The sequence below is a fragment of the Miscanthus floridulus genome, chromosome 1 (assembly GCF_019320115.1).
Source record: "Miscanthus floridulus cultivar M001 chromosome 1, ASM1932011v1, whole genome shotgun sequence".
NCBI classification, from domain to species: Eukaryota; Viridiplantae; Streptophyta; class Magnoliopsida; order Poales; family Poaceae; genus Miscanthus; species Miscanthus floridulus.
This window is the reverse complement of record NC_089580.1, coordinates 9,656,046-9,677,467: the sequence shown is the minus strand read 5'-3', so window position 1 is coordinate 9,677,467 and position 21,422 is coordinate 9,656,046. Positions and strand designations below refer to the sequence as shown.

Here is a 21,422-nt window from a genome sequence, read left to right as displayed (position 1 = left end):
CTCGGCCATGCGAATAGAGAGGTCGTGGGCCTCTGCTATTTTGAAACCGTCGTCTTCGCAGGTGTAAGCGGCGTACACGTTACCTCGGAGGGTTAGGACTCCTTTCTCAGTAGGCATCTTGAGCACCAGATACCTATAATGAGGTATGGTCATGAACTTGGTGAGCAACAGTCGACCAAGAATAGCATGGTAGGTGCCGTCGAAGTCAGCGACCACAAAGTTGACGTAGTCGGTGCGGAAGTGGTCCGGGGTCCCAAACTGTATAGGTAGCGTGATCTGCCCGAGAGGTGTAGAGCTCTGTCCGTGGAGAACACCCTAGAACTGTGCCTCATATGGCTTAAGATCCGCCTGAGCAATCTTCAGGGCGGGCAGACTGTTCTTGAACAATATATCGATGGAGCTGCCGCCGTCGATCAGTACTCTGTCGAACTGGACCTTGTTAATACAAGGATCGAGGACCAAGGGAAAATGTCCTGGCTCAGGTATTGCGGCCCATTGGTCCTTTCTGCTAAAAGAGATTTCGCGGTGAGACCACGGAGGGGGCCACGGATCGGCGAGGAGGTTGTCGGCGTTGGCCACGTTCAAGCAAGCACGGGTGAGCAGCTTGCGTTCCCGCTTGGTCTCGATGGACACTTTACCTCCGATGATGGTGTGCATGCGATCGGTTGGCTTGACGTACTTATGACGAGGGTCTGCATTGTCGTCGTCGTTATCCTCGTTGCGCTGTTCTCCTGCATCGTTAGGCTTGTCAGATGTATCCAGAGCCTATTGACGCGTATAGATAGACTTGAGAATGTGGCAATTCTCCATGGTATGGTTTGACTTAGGATGGAGCTAGCAGGGCCCCTTCAATGCTTTGGCATAGTCGTCTTTGTAATTACGATGTCCGCCACCCTTTTTAACGGTATTGACCTCGCCGTCGTCTTCCCGAGCACGCTTGCTCCTGTAATCGTCACGGCGGTTACACTGCTGATTACGTTGGTCGCGGGAGTCGTTGCGCTGGTTGCGGTGGTCAAAATTGTCGTTTCGACCACGGTTGCCACGGTAGTCATCGCGGTGTGGGGGGGTCAGAGCGTGGAACCCTTGCTGCTTCTTCAATAATTATCTTCTTAGCGTCGTCGACATCCGCATATTTCTTAGCGGTGGATAGGAGCGCTGTGACCGATTCAGGTCTCTTCCGAAGGAGCTTGTCTCTTAGGGCGTCGTGGAAGCGGAGGCCAGTGATGAAAGCCTCGATTGCCTCGTTGTCGGAGATTGATGGGACCTTGATGCGCATCTCTGAGAAACGCCAGACGTACTCGCGCAGTGGCTCATCTTTCCAACCTCGGATCCGTTGCAGATCGTACTTGTTGCCCGGTTGTTCACAAGTAGCGATGAAATTGTCGATGAAGGCTTGCTTAAGCTCCTGCCAAGAATCAAAGTAGTTCGCCGGCAAGCTGACCAGCCATTGGTGACCTGCATGGCCAACAGCGACTGGGAAGTAGTTAGACATGACGTGCTCGTCAGCCATGGCTGATCTACATGCGGTTTCGTAGAGCATGACCCATAATTCAGGGTTTTCCTTGCCGTCATACTTCTGAAGTTTCTCGAGCTTGAAATTCTTGGGCCATATGACTTGGCAAAGGTGTGGAGTAAACTGCTTCAAACCCGGTGGACCGTGGGCAGTGTCATACTCCATGCAGCGATAGCTTTCGTAGGATGCTCGATCGTCGGCTCTCTGGTTGATGCGAGCGCGCAGATCGCGTCCACCGAGGTAATGGCGGAGATTGTTATTGCCATCGCGGTGATCTCGATTGCCATCTGGATTAGCCCTACGACCACGGTTATCGCGGCGATTGTCGCGGTTGCCACGGCGATTATCGTCTCAGACGTCGTGATGATTGTCCTCCCGACGACGGTTGTCATCCTGACCACCATCGTGGTAACCGTTTCCGCCTTGACAGTTGTCTGATGGGTCGTTGTTGCATGAGCTGCGTGGGTTGAGTGGCTGTGAGCGACTTGGGAGCTGGCGGCTGTGGCTTGACTCGACTGAGACAGATGGAGCCTGGACTTGATTTACAATCTCTACGATCTGGGCCATGGCAGCCGTCAGATAGGCTTGTATTTCATCGCAAACCGCTTGGGTTTTCGGGGTGTTGGGTAGCCATTGCATTGTTGTCATGGCGACGGCTACGTTGGCACTTGGAGTCCTGAAGACCTGTTTGTCCCCCACCCTGTCGAACGCATCGCTGAGGTCGCGTGGCTGGACCCTTATGCGTCGCGCCTCCTGGTCTGCTTCGGCTTCAATTTGCCGGCGATTAAACCGGTCAATATTGCGTGCTTCGCGCGCAGTCCTTTCTTGTTCTGTTTCGCCAACCGCTGGCGGTTCGTCATTGCTAACAACATGGATCAAATCCCCTCGTCTTGGCGGGAAAGACGGGAATTGTGAAAACCTCGGGGCGTGGTCTGGCAGATCTAGATCGTACTTGGCGCCGTCGTCTTCGTGATGCTAAAGCTCGGTGTGGACAGATGCATTAGATGCGATGCCAGACGAGGAGCTAGAGTCGCCCTCTTGGACTGTGTGGACAGATCCTTCTTGATAATCTTTAGTCCAAATCATGTTGACGAAGTTGCGCGGCTTCGGCCGAGGTCGGTGCATAAAACACAGATCCAAGCGGCGTTGTAGGTCATACGCATAGCTGGAGGCAGCGTTTCGCAGGCCGTAGGGCTAGACCTGGTGGTTTTCCGTTGAGGCTTCGTACTCAAAGAGCCAGAGACCCATCGCGGAGGCTGGCCAGCGACGAGCGGAACGCCCTTCAGGAGTAGATATGACCACGAGATCTGTACCAAGTCGTGCAGGACGACTGGTCCGAGCTAGTCGGGTAGATCTGTCGTGGGGAGCGGTTACCTGCTCATTAGGTTGACTTTGAATCATACTTACCAGAGCTAGGGTTTCAGCGAGTTTGGTGCCGACCCGATCAATGGAGTCGAGCAGGTCGGTGTTGTCGATCTGCTTCCCTTTGTAGCGGGGAAGCGGACGACGAGTCGTCGGCGTGGCTGAAGATGATGCAGGCATGGTCGGAGCTAGATGTACCATGGTCGGAGCCAGGTCCATCGTGGTCGGAGCCGTACCCGTCGTGGTCGGAGCCGTAGCCGACGCAGGTGAAGAAGTGGTCGGCGCAGACTGAATCCACGCCTCCTCCATGGCCATGGCGATGAAGTCGTTGGAGCCGGTGGTCCAGGTGATCTGGCCGACGGTGAACGTGAGGCCGTTCGGCGTATCCATGGAGCTGGAGACAATGACCATCTTGTTTGCTTGGAGAGCAGTACGCACACCCCCTACCTAGCGCACCACTGTTGACGAAATATGGTCGGCAGTCTACCTAGGGGTATGCCCAAGGTAGTAGATTGTCGGCAGATAGATGCACAAGCCACAAACAAGACGGTGACGCAAGACAGACACGAGGTTTTATCTAGGTTCGGCCGCCGAGAAGGCGTAATACCTATGTCCTGCGTCTGATTTGTATTGCTATATGTCGATGAGAGATGTTTTTTTGAGGGATCCCCTGTCCGCCTTATATAGTCCGGGGGGCAGGGTTATAGATCTGAAAACTAATCCTAGTCAGTTACAATTGCCATATGTGGCTGGATAAGGATTCCTATTCTAACCGACCAGGATCCTGCTTGATCGCCAAATCCGCCTTGACCCCTTATGTGGGACTCCGATCAGGTTGGCTGGGCCGCACGTCGTCTTTCGGGTGGACCGGACCCATCGATCCGGGCCGGCCCAAGCTTAGCCGTAATGGTATAGGGGTTAATACCCCCACAGGGACCCTCTAGCCATAGTGGGTTGGGCGCCCCCAATCAGGGCGCGAATCAAAGGCCCAACTGGGCCATTGGGCCCAGTTTAGGATTAGAGATCAATCTAACAATCTCCCCCTTGAACTCCTACCATCTTTTAATTACATATCATTTATTTTTGTTTATTCCATTACAGATTAACACATAGAGCATGTTTCATTGTCACGGTCAATTGCCGATAGATTTAACAGCTACAACACACCACTCTGTTCTGAAATAGATACTTATCTTTGGGCCTTCTTTTGTTCAGGAATTATAGGCTTTCCCTTAAACCCATGCCGGCTACATGTTCTCTGAACACGTTGGGTGGTAAGCCTTTTGTAAACGGATCCGCGAGCATCTTTTCGGTACTTATATGCTCATGACTTATGACATGATCCCGGACTTTATCTTTCACAATATAATACTTTATGTCAATGTGTTTGGCAGCACCACTTGACTTATTGTTGTGAGCATACTGTACTGCTGGATTATTATCGCAGTATAACTTAAGTGGTCTATAGATGTCGTTAACCACCTTTAAACCGGGTATGAACTTCTTTAGCCAGTTCACCTGCCCCGTTGTCTCATAACATGCTATAAACTCGACATACATTGTGGACGATGTAGGGACGGTTTGCTTTGAGCTTTTCCATAAAATAGCTCCCCCTGCGAGAGTGAATACATATCTAGACGCGGATTTTCTATCATCTCCCGCATAATTAGAATCCGAATATCCTACTATATGTAGTGAATCAGATCTTCTATACGTCATCATGAGTCCTTTTGTTCCTTGCAAATAACTCAAGACTTTCTTTACTAATTTCTAGTGTCCTGTTCCAAGATTGCTCTGGAATCTTCCTAGTAACCCGGTAACAAATGCCAAGTCAGGGCGTATATATACTTGAGCATATTGCAAGCTTTCGATAGCTAAAGCATATAGAACCGCTTTCATTTGATCGATCTCATATTGGTTCCTGGGGCATTAAAAATCCCCATATCTATCGCCCTTGACTATAGGAGCAGGTGATGGACTACATTTGTGCATACTAAATTTCATTAAGATTTTTTCTATGTATGCCTTTTGTGATAGTCCTAATACTCCTTTACTTCTATCTCAGTGAATCTCGATCCCTAAAACGAACAAAGCTTCACCAAGATCTTTCATATCAAATTTTGAGGACAAAAACTTCTTTGTCTCCAGTAGTAGTCTGACATCACTACTAGCAAGTAAGATATCATCCACATATAGGACAAGGAAGATAAACTTCCCATTCTTAAACTTTGTATAGACACAATTGTCCTCAACATTCTCTTTAAACCCAAAATTCCTTATTGTCTGATCAAACTTCAAGTACCATTGTCTTGAAGCTTATTTTAATCCATAAATGGATTTCTTTAGGCGGCACCCCATTCGTTCTTTTCCTTCCATGATAAAACCTTTCGGTTGTGCCATGTAAACATTTTCCTCCAAGTCCCATTGAGAAATGTTGTCTTTATATTCATCTGATATAATTTTAAACCATAATGTGCCACTAATATCATTATGATTATGAAGGAATCCATACATGAGACTAGAGAGAATGTCTCATTGTAATCAATCCCTTCTCTTTGCGTAAAGCCTTTTGCCATAAGTCACGCTTTATATCTCTCTATATTGCCTTGAGAGTCAAGTTTTATTTTGTAGACCCATTTAAAATCTACTGTTTTGGCTCCTTTAGGAATTATTTCCAAGTCCCAAACTTTATTGGCATTCATGGATTTCATTTAATCTTCCATGGCTTCAAGCCACTTTGATGAATGGTCACTTCTCATGGCTTCTTCAAATGAGGTGGGATCATCCTCCATTTAAAATTCCTCAGTGTTGTATACTTCATAGTTAGCAGGAATAGCTGATTTTCTAACTCTTTGAGACCTTCTAGGGGCCTTCACATTTGGCACATCTTCCGTTTGAGGCTGTTGTTGCTCCCTCTCACGTGTGGCAATAGGATCCTAAAAAACAAGTTCATCATCGTCATTCATTGTTGTGATAGGTGAAATAACAACAGGTGCTGGCACCATAGTATCTTGCACTGTCGGTGCAGCGACAACAGGTAGTGAGAAAAATGGCTCATGAATCATCAAAGTGGGCGCATACACCTGCTTCTCTTCAAGGTCAAATTCTCGAGCTACTATGCTCCCCCTCATCATTTCATCCTCTAGGAAGACAGCGTGTCTCATTTTCACAAACTTTGTATGTCTATCAGGACAGTGGAAATAAAAACCTTTTGACTTTTTTTGGTAGCCAATGAAATGGTAACTTACTGGTTTGGGATCTAGCTTCCCAATATTTGGGTTAAATACTTTAGCCTCAGCAGGACTCCCCCACACACATAAGTGGTTTAGTGTGGGTACTCTTCCTATCCACAACTCATACGATGTTTTGGGCACCGACTTACTTGGTACTTTATTGAGAATATGAATGGCGGTTTTTAACGCCTCCATCCACAGGCTCAACGGTAAGGTGGAGTAACTCATCATACTGCGCACCATATCTATCAGGGTACGATTGCGTCTTTCAGCTACTCTATTTTGCTGAGGTTCGCCCAGTGTAGAATACTGGGCTACTATGACATTCTCCTGTAAGAACATTGCAAAAGGTCCAAGAACTTGGTCATATGGGGTATGTCGACCGTAGTACTCCCCCCCCCCCCCCCCCCACGGTCGGACCTGACTATCTTGATCTTTAAATTGTGTTAGTTTTCAACTTCTGCCTTAAATATCTTAAATTTATCCAATACTTCTGTTCTTTCTTTGATTGGATAAATATAGCCATAACGGGAGTAATCATCTATTAATGTTATGAACGAATCATAACCATCCACACTCTTTATAGGAAACGGACCACATATATCTGTGTGAATAATCTGTAAAATTCATGTGCTTCGTTTGGCATCTTTCTTAATTTTCTTTACATACTTTCCTTTTATGCATTCTCTGCATTGTTCTAAATCTAAGAGCTCTAATGGAGGAAGAATAGCATTCTTCACTAGTTTTTCTATTCTCTCCCTCGAAATATGGCCTAAACAACAGTGCCATAATTTCAACAACGCATCATGAGCTCTCTTTCGTTTTCTGTTTACATCCGCAGACGGGGATACATTCTCATTGTCGCACGCAACGTTCCCATCATCGCATACAACATTCGCATCATCACATAGTGATAACAAATAAAGCTCATTTTGTAAGATAGCAATACCAACACATGCATTATTAAATGTTATCTTACATTTGCCATTTCCAAAATGGTAATCATATCCATCATTGTCCAAGCATGAAACACTAATCAAGTTTCTCTGTAGGGAGGGAACATAAAGTACATCTCTAAGTAAAAGTGTGAAGCCATCAGCAAGCTCTAGAGAAAGATCGCCAACGGCTTCGACATCTACTCGGACTCCATTTGCAACTTTAATGTGTCTTTCGCTTCTTTGCGTAGTCCTCGTCGAATGGAATCACTATAAAGAATTAGCAACATAAATAGTTACACCTGAGTCAATCCACAAAGTAGATTTTGAATACTGTACATACAAAGATTCATTTATGAACATAATAATGTTCTTACCTTTCTTTGCCATGATCATCTTTAAGTAGTCGGGACAATCTTTCTTATAATGGTCTCGTCTTTTTATAATAGAGACACTGGTCTTTCTCTACAGTGAACTTGTTCTGCTGAGGCTGATGCAGCACGGGACCTTTTCCCTTTGGCTTTGAGGAGTTAGCAATATTATTCTTTTTCTTGTTGTCTTTCACATAACTGATAGTGCCACCATTGATAGCTTTCATTCTCTCCTCTTGCACACACATAGCCATGAGCCTCTCTAAGTCTCACTTCTCGGGTTGTATGTTGTAGTTGATAACAAAAATGTCAAACTCCTTAGGCAAGGAAGCAAAAATCAGATGGATAAGGAACTCTTCCTTGAGAGTCAGATTTATTGGTTTTAGCTTGGATGCCAAATTGCTCATCCTTAGTATGTGCTCTCTTATGCCACCAGTTCCAGAGTACCTCTCTGTCACCAGCTACTTTATCAGCTGGGTAGCATATGTCTTTGAAGAGCTAGTAAGCTGACTCTTTATTCTATCAAGGTACTCGATGACGGTGTCACACTCTGGGATTGAGCCCACAATTGCAGGCTCAATCGTGTTCTTTATCACAGCCAAACATTTCTAGTTGGCAGTGACCCACTTCCTATGCTCAAGGTTATAGGACATCCTTTGGGATGTAAAATCCCTCTCTCTTGTTGCTTAAGCGGCATCAGCCTCGTTTGTCTCCCTCACCGGTGCCACAGGCTCAGTGAGACACGGTGAGATGACTATCTAGTCCACCTCAGCCAAGATGAAAGCTAGGTCAATCTTTTTCTTCTACTCTGTGTAGTTGTCACCTTTAAGAGTGGGGATCTCTTTGATACAACCCATCAAGTTGTATCCGCCTGAAAACACAATTCATATAGAGTGAGAACATAAACATAATAATAACAATTGCATACCATAGTTCCAATGTTGATCAAAATTAAAACATACAATTGTCCTCTACACTAATTCTACATCATCGTTGGGCAGAAATAGAATTAATGCATGACAAAACTCATCATAATATTGTCATTAATCAACGTTGGTCAGAATAACAACAATATTATAATAAGCTAAAAACATATCTATTTTTTAAAATTAAATTCTCCCATTGGTTCGAATTTAATAATGAAAATAACAACTTTAAATACGCAGCGGAAAAAATGAACTCATTTTCTTGAATTTTACCCACAGGAAAATTTTATTTTTCTGATTTCTTTTGAGCCATTTTCCATTTTTCAATTTTACTGAAAAAGAAAAAAAAGAAAAATCGGGTACCCTCTTTACTGCTACTGGGCCCGAAGCCAGCAATTCGGCTCGGCCCACCACCTCTGCGCAGCGCCCGGCCACACCCAGGCTGCAACGTGGGCCTAGGCCGGCAAAGTGCCGCGATCGAGCGCGCCCACTTGGGCCGCGAAACGGCCCGCTCGATTTGAGCCGTCCGCGCCGATCCAACGGCCGAGCGGCGTTTTCGTAGGATAAAAACCCCCTGGCCGCGATCGCCCCTGAAAACCCTAGCCCATTCTTTTCCTTGCTCTCTCTCTCTCTCTTCTCCGCTCTCCTCTCTCCTCCCTACAGCGCAGCCACAGCGAAGCGAGTCCGAACGAGCAGACAACGGAGGGCGAGCAGAGCCTCGATGCCGTCGTCGGCCCCCTCGCCGGCGTACGCGCTCCCCAGGGGGTGAGCGCGCCACAGTCGAGAGGCCTGGCCGCGGCGCCCCTTTGGCCAGAGCCCGGCGAGCAGCGCCCCGGCTCAGCCTTCTTCTGCCCGCGTGCCGGCGAGGCAGCAGCGCTGCACAGCGGCGAGGTAGGCCTCCTCTTCCCCTTCTTCCCCATCTGATTTGAGTTCTTTCTTTTGTTCTTCTCGAATTCAACCGATTGGGGATCTAGGGTTAGGGTTTATTTTCCCGATTTGATTCGTTCGATTCGGTTCATCTCTTTGATTTGATTTCTTTTCTTTTCTTTTCTATTTGTACCCATACCGAGATCTACTCGATAGAATCTGGCTAGCTGTTCCCCTTTCCCGTCGCGAGTTAGGGTTAGGGTTTGACTCACTGGAGTCACTATTCATCTTCTCCGACAGGTTAGGCAACTGTTCTTGTTCCCCGACGGGTTAGGGTTCGGATGAACCTCTGTTCTTTTCTCATATCCGAACGGATCTAAACTGATAAGCTAGATTTATACCTAAACGAGGCTCTGATACCAGTGTTAGACCTATAGGATCACTAGAAGCATAGATCTAGCTGGGTACTTGCTGTTGAATAGTATCATGAATCCTAGAAAGTCTACTAGTGCAGTAAGAGTAGGTAGAACGAGAGAAATGCAGAGGTAGAAGATGGACATGTCAAACCTGACACCGCAGTGGAGGAGGATCTGCTCGCGTCCGCCATGGAGTCGATGTCTGCGCTAGGGCAGCGACGGTCGGGGAAGACGGGTGGCGGCGCAGTGCAGTGGTCGCGGTGACGCAGTCCGATGGCGGCGCGGCTGGTGGCTTCCCGTCACTGGCTGCGCGCCCTCTAGATCGGGTTTAGGGTTTGTCGGTGGAGAGCTCGGCTCAGGCGAACCTCGTGTCTTGAGCCGCCGGCCCCCACCTCTATTTATTGCGTAGTGTGACAGGAACCCTTCAGCTATAGTGGGCTGGACGCCTCCGATCAGGACGCGAATCAAAGACTCAACTGAGTCGTTGGGTCCAATTTAAGATTAGAAATCAATCTAACAGGATCGTCTCCGGATAGAAATGTTGGGTACGGCGTGAAAACGCACCTGTGTTACCGGCTCGACAGTAGCCGCCGCCGATCGAGGTCGCCATGGCGGAAGCCCAGAGCACGAGACGTTTTTGGATGTATACACTCTCCATTGGTGCCGTTCGAGCTGGGGGGCTGAGGCAGTATATAATATGGCGTGTGGCCGAGTGGACAGAGAGACAGAGAGTGGAGGACTAGGTCGACTCGACTCCGTCTCAGTACCACCGTGGTACGCGCGGAGCGGAACGGCGAGAGTGACGGTGGGCAGGAGGAGGAGATCGCGCGCGCCCTTCCGGCTAATTCTGTTTTGACTAACGCCTTTGCGAGGACTCGTCTCGTCTGCAAGGCGTTCCTGGGCCTTTTGGACCAAATGGGGGCACGGCAGGAAATCACCCTAAAAAAAAACTTTTCATGCTTTTTTAAGCAAACTTTTTTTTTCATGCTTTCCTTTTTAATTTTGGCTAAAAAACCAATTTTTTCATCACCGGTTGACAATAACCGCAGTAACATATATTGTCCAAAGACGGTAAACTCTGCAGAACCACGCATAGTACGTTACACGCTCGCATCGTCCTAAGCTCGTGCCGCGACACTTCTGGGGCACAGTTCATGGTTCCACACGTGATGACATGAATATATGATAATCCGGGACTACAAGAGGCTGAGGAAGACTTTGCCTACATCCTATTCAGGTTCAGTAACAGCATATATGGATATACATTTCTACAGAGCATCCATCGATGTCCATTGAGACCGGGAGCAACAACTAAGATACTGGTACAGGCAGAACACACCACAGCTGAACGCCCTGCACTCTAGGGATCAGGCGACAGTAAACTGGTAAGGTCCCGCGGTTCTCCGGGAGTGTGGATTCTCAACTCGAGGTTCAGGCCTGGAAGGAGAAGAACACATATCGTCAGATTTATTAGCACCGAGGTAAAACTTACTCGTGAAGTAACTACGGTAAATAATCACGCGGAGACAAAATGTTGTAGTATCCAACTTGACTTTCGTGCTGACGCCAACCTGATTGACGCAAGCATGTTCAGTGGCAGAGAGGAGACAATAGTGCAACAAGTATATGGCACAGGGCGAAATGGCCAAATATGAAACAGACGGCCAAACATATCCCTTTCCAAACATTTATGATCACAAAGTAACTTCATTTCATCACTCGTCATCCTAACATATTCTCCCAAACAGTTCATCCAAAGCATCAGAATATTCAAAGGCCATACAAAGAAACAAAGATGGGAAAATTATCCTCAAGACAAATTAACAAAACACAACACTGCAAGATTAGCATATTAAGGCCCTGTTTGGTACCGCTCCGTAGTGCTTCGGCCACACGGTTCATGACTGTAGCGTGTCAGAAGAAGTAAGAAATTCGGGGCCGTTTGGTATGGCTCCAGGCAGCTTCGGGTCCGGCTGACACCCTGAACGGAGCTGTAGCAACACTGTAGATAGGAGCTGTTTTTCTCTTACCACTTTTTCCCCTCACTGTAGCACGGGGGGGTACTGTTCACGGAGCCGGTGAAGCTCGAATTTTTTTTTTGTTTCTCCGGCTCCGGTTCCGACACGCTACAGTGCATGAACAGTGCAGGAGTCGATGCATCTCAGAGCGGTACCAAACTGGGCCTCGGAGCTTCACCGGCTCCGTGAACAGTAACAGCGCTACAGTGAGAGGAAAAAGATGGGAAGAGAAAACCGGCTCTAATGCTACAGTCTGCAACAGTGTTCGTTGCAGGGGTGTCGGCCGGAGCCGGAGCTGCCGGGAGCGGTACCAAACGCGGCCTACAGACATTTTGGTGAGATGCAACAGAATTCGCAACACGGCAGACAATAATAGGGCTAAGGCCCTGTTTGGTTCCGACCTCCTAAAACTTTAGTTCCTAAAAGTTTTAAGCAGCCTTCTAAAACTTCCTAAAAGAGTGTTTGGTTGCATCTCCTAAAACTGACTAAAAGCAGTAAATGTTGTTGAACAAAGACACTTTTACCCTTCTTTAGGAGAGAGAGAGGGGGGGAGGGGGCAATAAATGAGGGGTAGTGGGGGTCCAGGAAGGACTTTAGGAGGTTTTAGGAGGGGGTGGAGCTCCTAAAGAAAAACCAGCCTCCTAAAACTTTTAAAAGGTTTTAGGAGGGGGTGTTTGGTTCTTTAGACAGATTCTATCCAGATTTTAGCTCCTAAAGCATTTAGGAGGGGGAACCAAACAGGGCCTAAACCCCATCCCCAGTCCTCAAAGAGCAACTCACAAGACTACGCCGAATATCTGTTGTTCCAAGATCCCACGAAAGGGAAATGGGACCAGATATGTGTGCCAAATTGCCAATACTACTCAGCCGGCATTTTTTATGAATGCAAAAACAGTGATCTGGACTCTGGAGCAGGATGCATAGTGGACTAGGAAAGTCAGTAGGAGTTGCTGTTAGGGCACAGTACTACAGTAGATGATATAAAGTCTTAGACCAAGTCTGTTTGAATTTGCTATTCGCGTCAGGGTAGGACTCTGTACTTCAATATACACATGCCCTAGGATCTGATGCTTTGTGCAAGGGTATCACCTAAGTGGCTAAGGTTATTAGCCTAAACCAATTACTAATCTAAGGAGTCAAACTAGGAGAACAAAACAATTCCTAGATCCATCGAGCATTAGATCCATCGAGGATATACATACGCCACCAAAATAAAGAACCTTGAGTACTAGAAGAAGAAAAGCATCTAGACCTAACAAAATTAAGCTAATACCCAAAATTGTAGTCATTCTACTTCTATCTTTCCATACATAGCCAAAGAATGGAAAATATTTTTCAAGAGTCCCACCTCCTAGAACTCTAGAAGTTAGTGAGTTATGTATGGAAGATAGAAACAAAATTACTAATGTTTTTGGGTATTCACTTAATTTTGTTAGGTCTAGGTGCTTTTCATCTAGTATTCAGCTCAAAGATTTCCTATTTTTGGCAGATCAATAGCTCAAGGAATACTAAAGTGCAATAAATAGTAGTCAGTGCCTTTATTGCTGCAAATAAAAATCCAAATAGAACAAGGAATTACTCTAGATCACAGTTCGTAACAAGAAAAATTAAAATTAAAATTAAAATGTGATGAATTCTGTTGTCTTATGGTTTGATTACTTGGATATTCGGATATTCCAAAATAAATATTACCCATATACAGGAAAAAAAGTTATCCTCCTAAGGCATCATGTGGCATATTAAATTTTTGTTATGTAACAATAAAACATACAACGTGAGAAGCAAACCAACTGTTTCCACGAGTATGAAACATCAAGTATTAAACAAAATCTTTAAAATGCTATGTGCTACTGACTGTCAGCTTCACTAAAGCACAAGATACAAAAGGTGTTCCTTTTCTCTCAGAATCGCTTTCAGCCCAAATGAATTGGATTTCCAAACTAAAAGCCCGGTACCCATGTTTGCAGACAAGAAATGAAGGAAATTTTTACAACACATAACACATTCCTACCGTCAATGAAAGATACAATAATGGGCACAAAAAATCCAACAGTGAAAATGGCAAAAGAAACCTATCAAGGTCACACATTTGCAGAGCCGGACATTTTCAACACTTTGCAACTCAAAGGATTTAGGAGTGTCTTCTTCATCTAGTACTATAGAACAATGCATGAGTGAGATCATTCAAAGCTATGTTGTCTCAATGTAAAATGAACAGATTGGGACAGACCTAGTCACTGAGATATAATATTCTTTCCACTGAAAAATAAGAAAATATCTAAAATTATATAATTGAAACAGACACCAAAATCATCCAATATTGTTGCATTAGATGCCAAAGCCCAAGTGAAACTACATATTTTCAGTACCTAATGCCCTCCAAGAGCCAAGCCAGCCACTACAGCCTATAGGTCCCTCCCCCTCCTCTGGTTTCAGCCCCAACAGATGGTATCCACTCTTTCTCCGCTACTATCTAACGGTTACTTTAGATGCCAAAAGCCCAAGTGAAACTACATATTTTCGGTACCTAATGTCCTGCAAGAGCCAAGCCAACCACTACAGCCTATAGGTCCCTCCCCCTCCTCTAGTTTCAGCCCCAAGTCCCCAACAGATGGTATCCACTCTTTCTCCGCTACTATCTAACGGTTACTTTAGATGCCAAAAGCCCAAGTGAAACTACATATTTTCGGTACCTAATGTCCTGCAAGAGCCAAGCCAACCACTACAGCCTATAGGTCCCTCCCTCTCTTTTGGTTTCAGCACCAACAGAAGGTATCCACTCTTTATCCGCTACTATCTAACTTGGAACATGATCAGAGAAGTTCAACGAATGGAACCTACTAGTGGATGTTAAGCCTATGGCCCATAGCTTACCTTATCTCCAAAATATAGCCACTGCCAAGTAGCTCTAGGTGAGAAGATCGCAATTTAAAGTAAAATTTGAAATTCCTATATGGGAGGTCACGCCATGAATTCATGACACGTGCCATTTGGCAGTACAGTTAATAAGGACAACTGGTGGCTGGCTCCTGTTGGCTCAATTGTGCAGCACCCATGAAAATACTGATGCATCCACCATATCTGCGCCAAATTAAGTTGCATTGTTTCCAATGTCTGAACTTAACAGTTGAGTTGCAAACAATGGAAAAGAATGTCAACACTTATTATATACCCAAATATATCTATAATCTATTTTCAACTCCCCCCCTGAATAGTCAGGAGAGATCTTCACAACATTCCATAAATAGCAAATGATAAGTTCTGTCCCATTTAAACTCTCAGGCAGGCCCTCTGGAACCACATAACCAAGCAAAAAAAAAACGCCACATAAAAAAAAATTATGCATCATTGGACTCGTGAGCATGGCGTACACTAAGATCCATCTATCACAGCAAGTCAACAACTGTAGGTAAAGCTAAAAGAGTACTCAAGCTAAAACTAGACCTCCAATTTCAAGTGCTCAGGATGTGAAGGGCAAATTGGATCTGCAAGTCTCAGTGTGAAATCCAAGCACCAAGAACTTACAGATCAAACTCCTAAGTGCAAATATCTATGTATCAGAGCCGCAGAACAACTAAACATGAAAGAACCTGACTGGCAGAGATCAAAATTCAGCCAGCTAATAGTTCTATCTTACGATGTCACATCAATCAAGCAAACAAAAGTGGGACTAATTTCAGTCCATCGCCCAACTGATTCGATACTAAGCAACTTATACATAATAAGAGACGTAAAAATACCTGCGCAACGGGGAGCAGCCCAAGCTCTCCGATCACCCTAGCCGCGCCGCGCAGCTGCGCGCCAACGCTGGAACCGCAGGTGGGCACCTCGTCGAACATCGAGGCCGACAGCGACTCCGAGATGAAGCCGGCCTGGAACTCGATGGTGCCCTTGTCGGGGTGCGCGACCATGCCCGTGACGTAGACCCAGAGGAAGAGCTTCTTGGCCTGGACGCCGGAGAGGTCCGAGATGGCACCCCTGGAGAGCTTGCCCGTTATGGTCCTCTCGTAGTAGACGAGGTGGGAGCCGAAGTGGACGTAGCAGGTGCTGGCGAGGTGGATGTCGAAGGCGCCCGTGGCCTCGTCGAAGCTGTAGGAGGCCACGGAGCCCGGGATGAGCCCCTTCGGCAGGCCGTACTTGGGGAGCAGGTCGTTCGCCGCGCCGTTGAGCGATGCGACGGACGCCGTGACCGCCGCCGTGGCGGCGGCGGCGAAGCAGAGGAGGATGAGGCGGGGCAGCGGAGACATGGCCGTTGCGGGTTTGGGAATTTTTTGTGTTTTCCTTGTTGTCGCTTGTGTCTTGCGTTTTGGGATGTGGAAGGACTGACTATGGCTTTAAAGTGCTTCTTGACTTGTGGATTTTAGGGGATTTTTTTTTTATCTTTAGAGACAAGCTATTTGGATTTTGGGCCAGTACAGTTTGTTTATATTAAAGGAAGTAGTTAGGATTAGATACGACGACGATCTCTCAAAATATGTTCACACACCACATCATGATTATATCAAGCAAAATCATAAGGTCGTTGTACACTTGTACTGCCATGTTATCATTATTTTCCCTCTTGTACTTCTAGATTTGTAGGAGTTGTATATAACAGATAATCAAAAAATGTGGAGACATGTTACGATTTTCCATGGGACGTTAAAACTCTGTTGATCTGGCTGACCAAGATTTAGCGACATTCCTTGTTCGCCCCCAAAAGAAATTCATGTCTTGTTCGCAGTTGCATTAACACTGGTTTGAGGTTCCCTGTGAATGAAAGAAAAAACGAGTCGATGGATGGGAACTGATCGACGTCGACCAGCTTACAAGCACGAGGTCTCCTAATCTGTTCTTCACCGACCGATTCAATTGATTTCAGCCATCAATCAGCTCAAGATATATTCTTGACGAATAAATCCAAGATAGAAGTATTGAAGGTGACAGCGATCAGTTAGCAGGAGTAGTTGTTGGTCTTGATCGCTAATCCTGTCCTCTGGTACATTGTTTGGAACGCGCATAAATTTTATAAGATTATTAGTTTATTATCCGTATGAACCGGTAATAACTCTAAGTTTAAGAGAGTAAGAATTCTAAATTCAGTTGAAACAAAAATACTTTAATGTATTCTCGCAAAAAAAATACTTAAATGTAATATGCATGACGTATTCCCTTTGTTACGAAATATGGCAAAACCCCTCCTTGCATCTAAATAAATTTATAACGGTACGATTGGAACATTTATATTGCAACATTAATAAGTTTTCATATTCTCCCTAGCAAAGTTGTCCACACGATATTTTTCATGATTTGCTTTCGCAAGTTCCCCCTTATTCTTTTTTTAGGCATTATACGAATTCCACACTTAAAAACATCCATGTATCAAACAGGAGATATAAATTCTCTCTTCAACTCTCCTTCTTATTTTCCTCTACAAACCGAACAACTCTCTTCAACTCTCCTTCTTATTTTCCTCTACAAACCGAACAAAGGGGATCGGGACTAGAAGTCAAATTACCACCTTAATTCCATCCGTCAACTCACGCCACTAATTCACATGCCCCTTTCTATGCAATTGCCGAACACATCGCCAATGTACACGACGTTAGTGTTTCAACACTTCGATAGGAGGCATCCGTGACTATGCAAGCTACCCTAACACCATCCGGGGATACCAATCTTTGATGATTTGGATACTCGGCCTGTTCGCTGGTAGGTTTCTAGACTGATAAGCCCGGTTAGTGCTGGTTTGTTGTGAGAGGAAACACTGTTGGCTGACTGATAAGCTCTGGCTGAAACCAACAAGCGAACAGGCTGCCTGAGTCTAGTGCGACTTATACACATGTCGTCATGCGAGCCTCTCAGAGTCTCAGTCAATACGCCGACCCACCCACCACACATTTTCCCTTTTTCAGTGCACGGTTTGGTCCCTTGCTTCCTTCCAAAGCATCGTTATGCTGACCATGAATTATTATAGTCCTGATCATGCTTCCAAAATGTAACAATTATTAAACAGGTGGAAGAGGCAATCGATAAAACTTCTCCAGGGTTTTAAATGTTATTGAGGCTCGCATATTAGCAGGCACGTCGAAAAAGTATTCAAAAGATGATAATACTAGGCCCGTTCGGCTTGCTGAAAAACGATGTTCTGGCTGAAATGTTGTGAGAGAAAAACATGGTTCCGACTGGAAAAAAAAAAGAGTCGAACAAGCCGGATTTAAGTTAAGCCAAACGGGGCTATTACGATAATTTCTTCGCATGGGATCAACAATACGATTTCACTCAGTCTGCGAATGCTAATCTCATCGCCGACAGTTAACAACCGACGCTATAGAGTAAGCAGCAAGAAAACATGCTCCCAATCAACGTGTAAACAAAAACTAATACTTTGACGTTAACGCACGATCAGACTGCCACAACCACCATTTTCCGTTTGACTTAGAGGTATACATGCTCTAGATTGATATGATATAGGACTGGAGAAACACTGGACAAACCCGTATCATTTTTAATCAGGTTTGGCATAACTAATCAAACCTCAAATTCTTAGCTTTTTTTATGATGAAGTGCTACTATCATCGCTGACGCACCCAAAACGTGTTCCATTTCACATTGCCAACACAAATGACAAATAGACTATGAGGTTAAGGTAAGATGAGCAGGCTCGCTCTACCACTTCCCATACGATTTTGTGGAAGCTGGATAGATTCAGAACTACACGCTGAAATGATGTTTTTGTCTTCTAAAAATTCGTCAAGCAACCACTCATCAGACTATTTGTCCGGTCCTTTGCTATAATGTTTAGCTTAAAAAGGCTCGAGAGGGATAGAGCTTAGGATAATTCTTTGGTTTAGAAGGGTGGGCCTAGTACAAGCGGTAGAGTCTTACCGCCTGTAACCGGAAGGTCCCGGGTAAGTCGTGGTCTCCTCGCATTACACAAGCGAGGGTAAGGCTTACCACTGACACCCTTCCCCAGACCCCGCACAGAGCGAGAGCTCTTTGCACTGGGTACGCCCTTTTAGAGGTACCAGCTGAACTCACAGCATTTCATCCAAACTTGTCCAATACAGAAATCAAAACATTACCAAGCAAACACCAAAATCATAAGAGCCAATTCTAGGTGTCTCTCGAAGTCTCGAAGCAAACAAGGCCTACTGCTGCCTGATCTCAGCCTTCCTCTTCTGCCACAGCCTGTCCAATGAGCTGTCAGCATCACCCTGTCAAAACAAAATGTGAAATCAGAACCCAGCAATATATAGACTACTCATGTATGTAGTCCAGTTTTTCGCTTTGTCCTGACTTCTCTAACATTGACTAAGTAGAAAAATATCGTAACATCTAAAATACCAAAGGACCGGGCAAACAAGGCATATTTCATGGTGAATTTAATGAAACTAATTTGATGTTGTACATGTGCATGTTTCCATAAACTAGGTCAAGGAAAAGAAATTTGTCATAGGACAAAGTTAAAAAGGCCTAGATTCTGCAACAAAGGGAGCAGGAACTGAAATAGAATGCTTCCACATCACACCAACAGGACAGAAGAAATCAGCAAAACCAAAATGCTTGGTACATTATAGCATTCAGTTTAAACTTTAATTATCTAGGATGATATCCAGCAGCTGCTGTGCTAGAATTGGCAGATAAAGCAACAAAGGCAAGGCCAAATGGCCTCATCAGGGTTCATGGATAGAATCTTGACTGATAAAGTATCATATGACTTCATTGCATATTCCGGAGCTTAGTATTTCCTACCATGGCAGCCCGTCACTTGATTTATGGGCACAGTAAAATCAAACAGGTAACTCATGAATCATGATGTAACTAAAGAGGTGAAATTGATGTTGATCGCTATATTGATGTATGGTATATTGGCATGCAAGTCCACTGTACCAACAATACACATGCAATTGAAAGCTGCATATGGATAGCCAGACTGCAACAAGGTTAATTACCTGAGCACGGACAAACCCAGAGAGAGCAAACGTGGTGAAATTGCCAACATACACACCATTCTCATCCAAGTGCCCAATGTTGATCTGCACAGAGGCATGGTCCTTGGCAGTGATGATCCTGTTCGTGGCAGAACTGTAGGAACAAAAAGAAAAACACAGGTCAGCACGACCAATAGTGCGATAACAACGATGCAGTCAAACAAGAGAACTGAAGCAAAACTTACCACTTCCTGGGGACGTAGAGGTCCACCATCTTACCCTCCTCGTTCTGCATGGTGACAACTGGGAGGAACTACCATAACAGCAAACAATCAGGCATTGCAACTTCCATATGTAAGGATAGAAATAATTCAGGACAAAAAAGAGATGAGTGATTAAGAAGGCTAAACTACTACGAAATGTCTCCCTTCATCAATGTATCACAAGGCATTACGATCTACTGCCTCTGGTGACAAGATACAAGTAAGGCTGCTCACTTAGCAATTCAGAATCGCTGTAGTTTCGCAAGGTAGTGCTCCGTAGTTACCACTTACAGACTTACCACTTGACTTGAGGAGGATTGAGATGAAGCACAGAGAATTCTTTCCCCCTCTTTTTGCAAATGACGATTATTTTCTCCTCTTATATTTGATGACGGGTAATAACAACTCATGTTTGTGGCCCACATGATATGCTCTTTGTTTTATATACTAAGAAGTTTGCTAGTTTGACGACGACTTGATAACATAGTCACAGTAAGACATCCACTAGCCAGTGCTATGGTAAGTTGATCAATACGCAATGCCGACGGCAAAATTTATAAAAGAAACAAATGTGCGCGTAGCATTGATATATAATACGTTACGATCTAATGCCTTACTACGTGCGTGGCTAATTGGCTTCACCAAAAACATGCTTCATCCTACCGATTTGGTTCACAAAAGTTCAGAGTTCAAAGCGACTACTCGGAAACTACCAAGTGGAGATCCTAGAGCGAACCATCGCATAGCGATTAGCCGTGCGGGCGCATGCGAACTGGATCAAAAGAGAACGTGAGTACGAAAATCTTTGGTTATACTACTCACCTTCAAGATCTCTTCGTCGACCAGCGGCGGCGGAGAGCGACGCAGGAGAACGAAGACAGCTGCGGCGGCGCCGTGACGGTTCACGAGAGGTGGATAAGGAGAGGGCGAGGCCGACCAGGCTCGTATAAACCCTAGCGTTCGGTTCTGGGGCCACCCACAGCCCAGCACTCGGGCCCCTTTCGATGGGATGGGATCATGGGAGCCCAAAGCCCATTTGGATGCTACAGGTCACAGGGCTCTCTTTCTCTCTCTCGATCATCGCACAGGGCTCTCTTGGCAAACTCACTCCAATAAATTTTTGAGCCAGTCATTATTAGCTCTTGAAATTCACGCATTGAGGCTACCTGGTTGAGTCCTAATTTTATTATTTTACTGTTTTATTATTGATTTCTATACTTTCTCCGTCCTAAATTAAATCAACTTTTAAATTTAGTCCTACGTCAAGCTATTTTAAATTTAACTAATTTTATAGAAAAGAACAGCTATATCTATAATACCAAATTAGTATTACGAATACATCATTAAATATATTTTCGTGGTATACAAATATTTGGTGTCATCGGTGTTATTTTTGTTTATCAGGTATAACTTAGACGCACAAACTCACACACTTCACACTCACACCACAACGCACACATACTCAAAGAAGAGATTGTGAGGCTCTCTGACCTCCGGTGGTGCGGGAGACGCACAGTACCACCGAACATGCACGTGTGTGTACTCTAAATTTTTCTAAAAAAATTCAGAAAAAGGTGCGACACCATAATTTAAACCTGGTGGGCA

General features: G+C 45.1%; 2 protein-coding genes and 1 long non-coding RNA gene across 3 annotated transcripts; all 3 read right to left on the bottom strand.

Annotated features, from left to right (window-relative positions):
- Positions 1-7,133: 7,133 nt before the first annotated feature.
- On the bottom strand, positions 7,134-10,308 carry LOC136472557 (uncharacterized). The gene is made up of 4 exons (XR_010762378.1): positions 10,188-10,308; positions 9,775-10,099; positions 7,421-8,285; positions 7,134-7,313 (listed from the first exon to the last, which is right to left on the bottom strand). It is a non-coding gene; the product is annotated as an uncharacterized lncRNA (long non-coding RNA).
- A 345-nt stretch (positions 10,309-10,653) lies between these two features.
- On the bottom strand, positions 10,654-15,945 carry LOC136472546 (uncharacterized protein At5g01610-like). Its single transcript, XM_066470252.1, has 2 exons — positions 15,382-15,945; positions 10,654-11,060 (listed from the first exon to the last, which is right to left on the bottom strand). Exons 1-2 carry the CDS (start codon positions 15,886-15,888, stop codon positions 11,055-11,057), a joined length of 513 nt encoding a protein of 170 aa, XP_066326349.1. The 5' UTR covers positions 15,889-15,945; the 3' UTR covers positions 10,654-11,054.
- Positions 15,946-18,645: 2,700 nt separating this feature from the next.
- On the bottom strand, positions 18,646-20,773 carry LOC136472540 (small ribosomal subunit protein eS21-like). The gene is made up of 4 exons (XM_066470240.1): positions 20,640-20,773; positions 19,800-19,867; positions 19,576-19,708; positions 18,646-18,837 (listed from the first exon to the last, which is right to left on the bottom strand). Exons 2-4 carry the CDS (start codon positions 19,847-19,849, stop codon positions 18,772-18,774), a joined length of 249 nt encoding a protein of 82 aa, XP_066326337.1. The 5' UTR covers positions 19,850-19,867; positions 20,640-20,773; the 3' UTR covers positions 18,646-18,771.
- Positions 20,774-21,422: the final 649 nt, after the last annotated feature.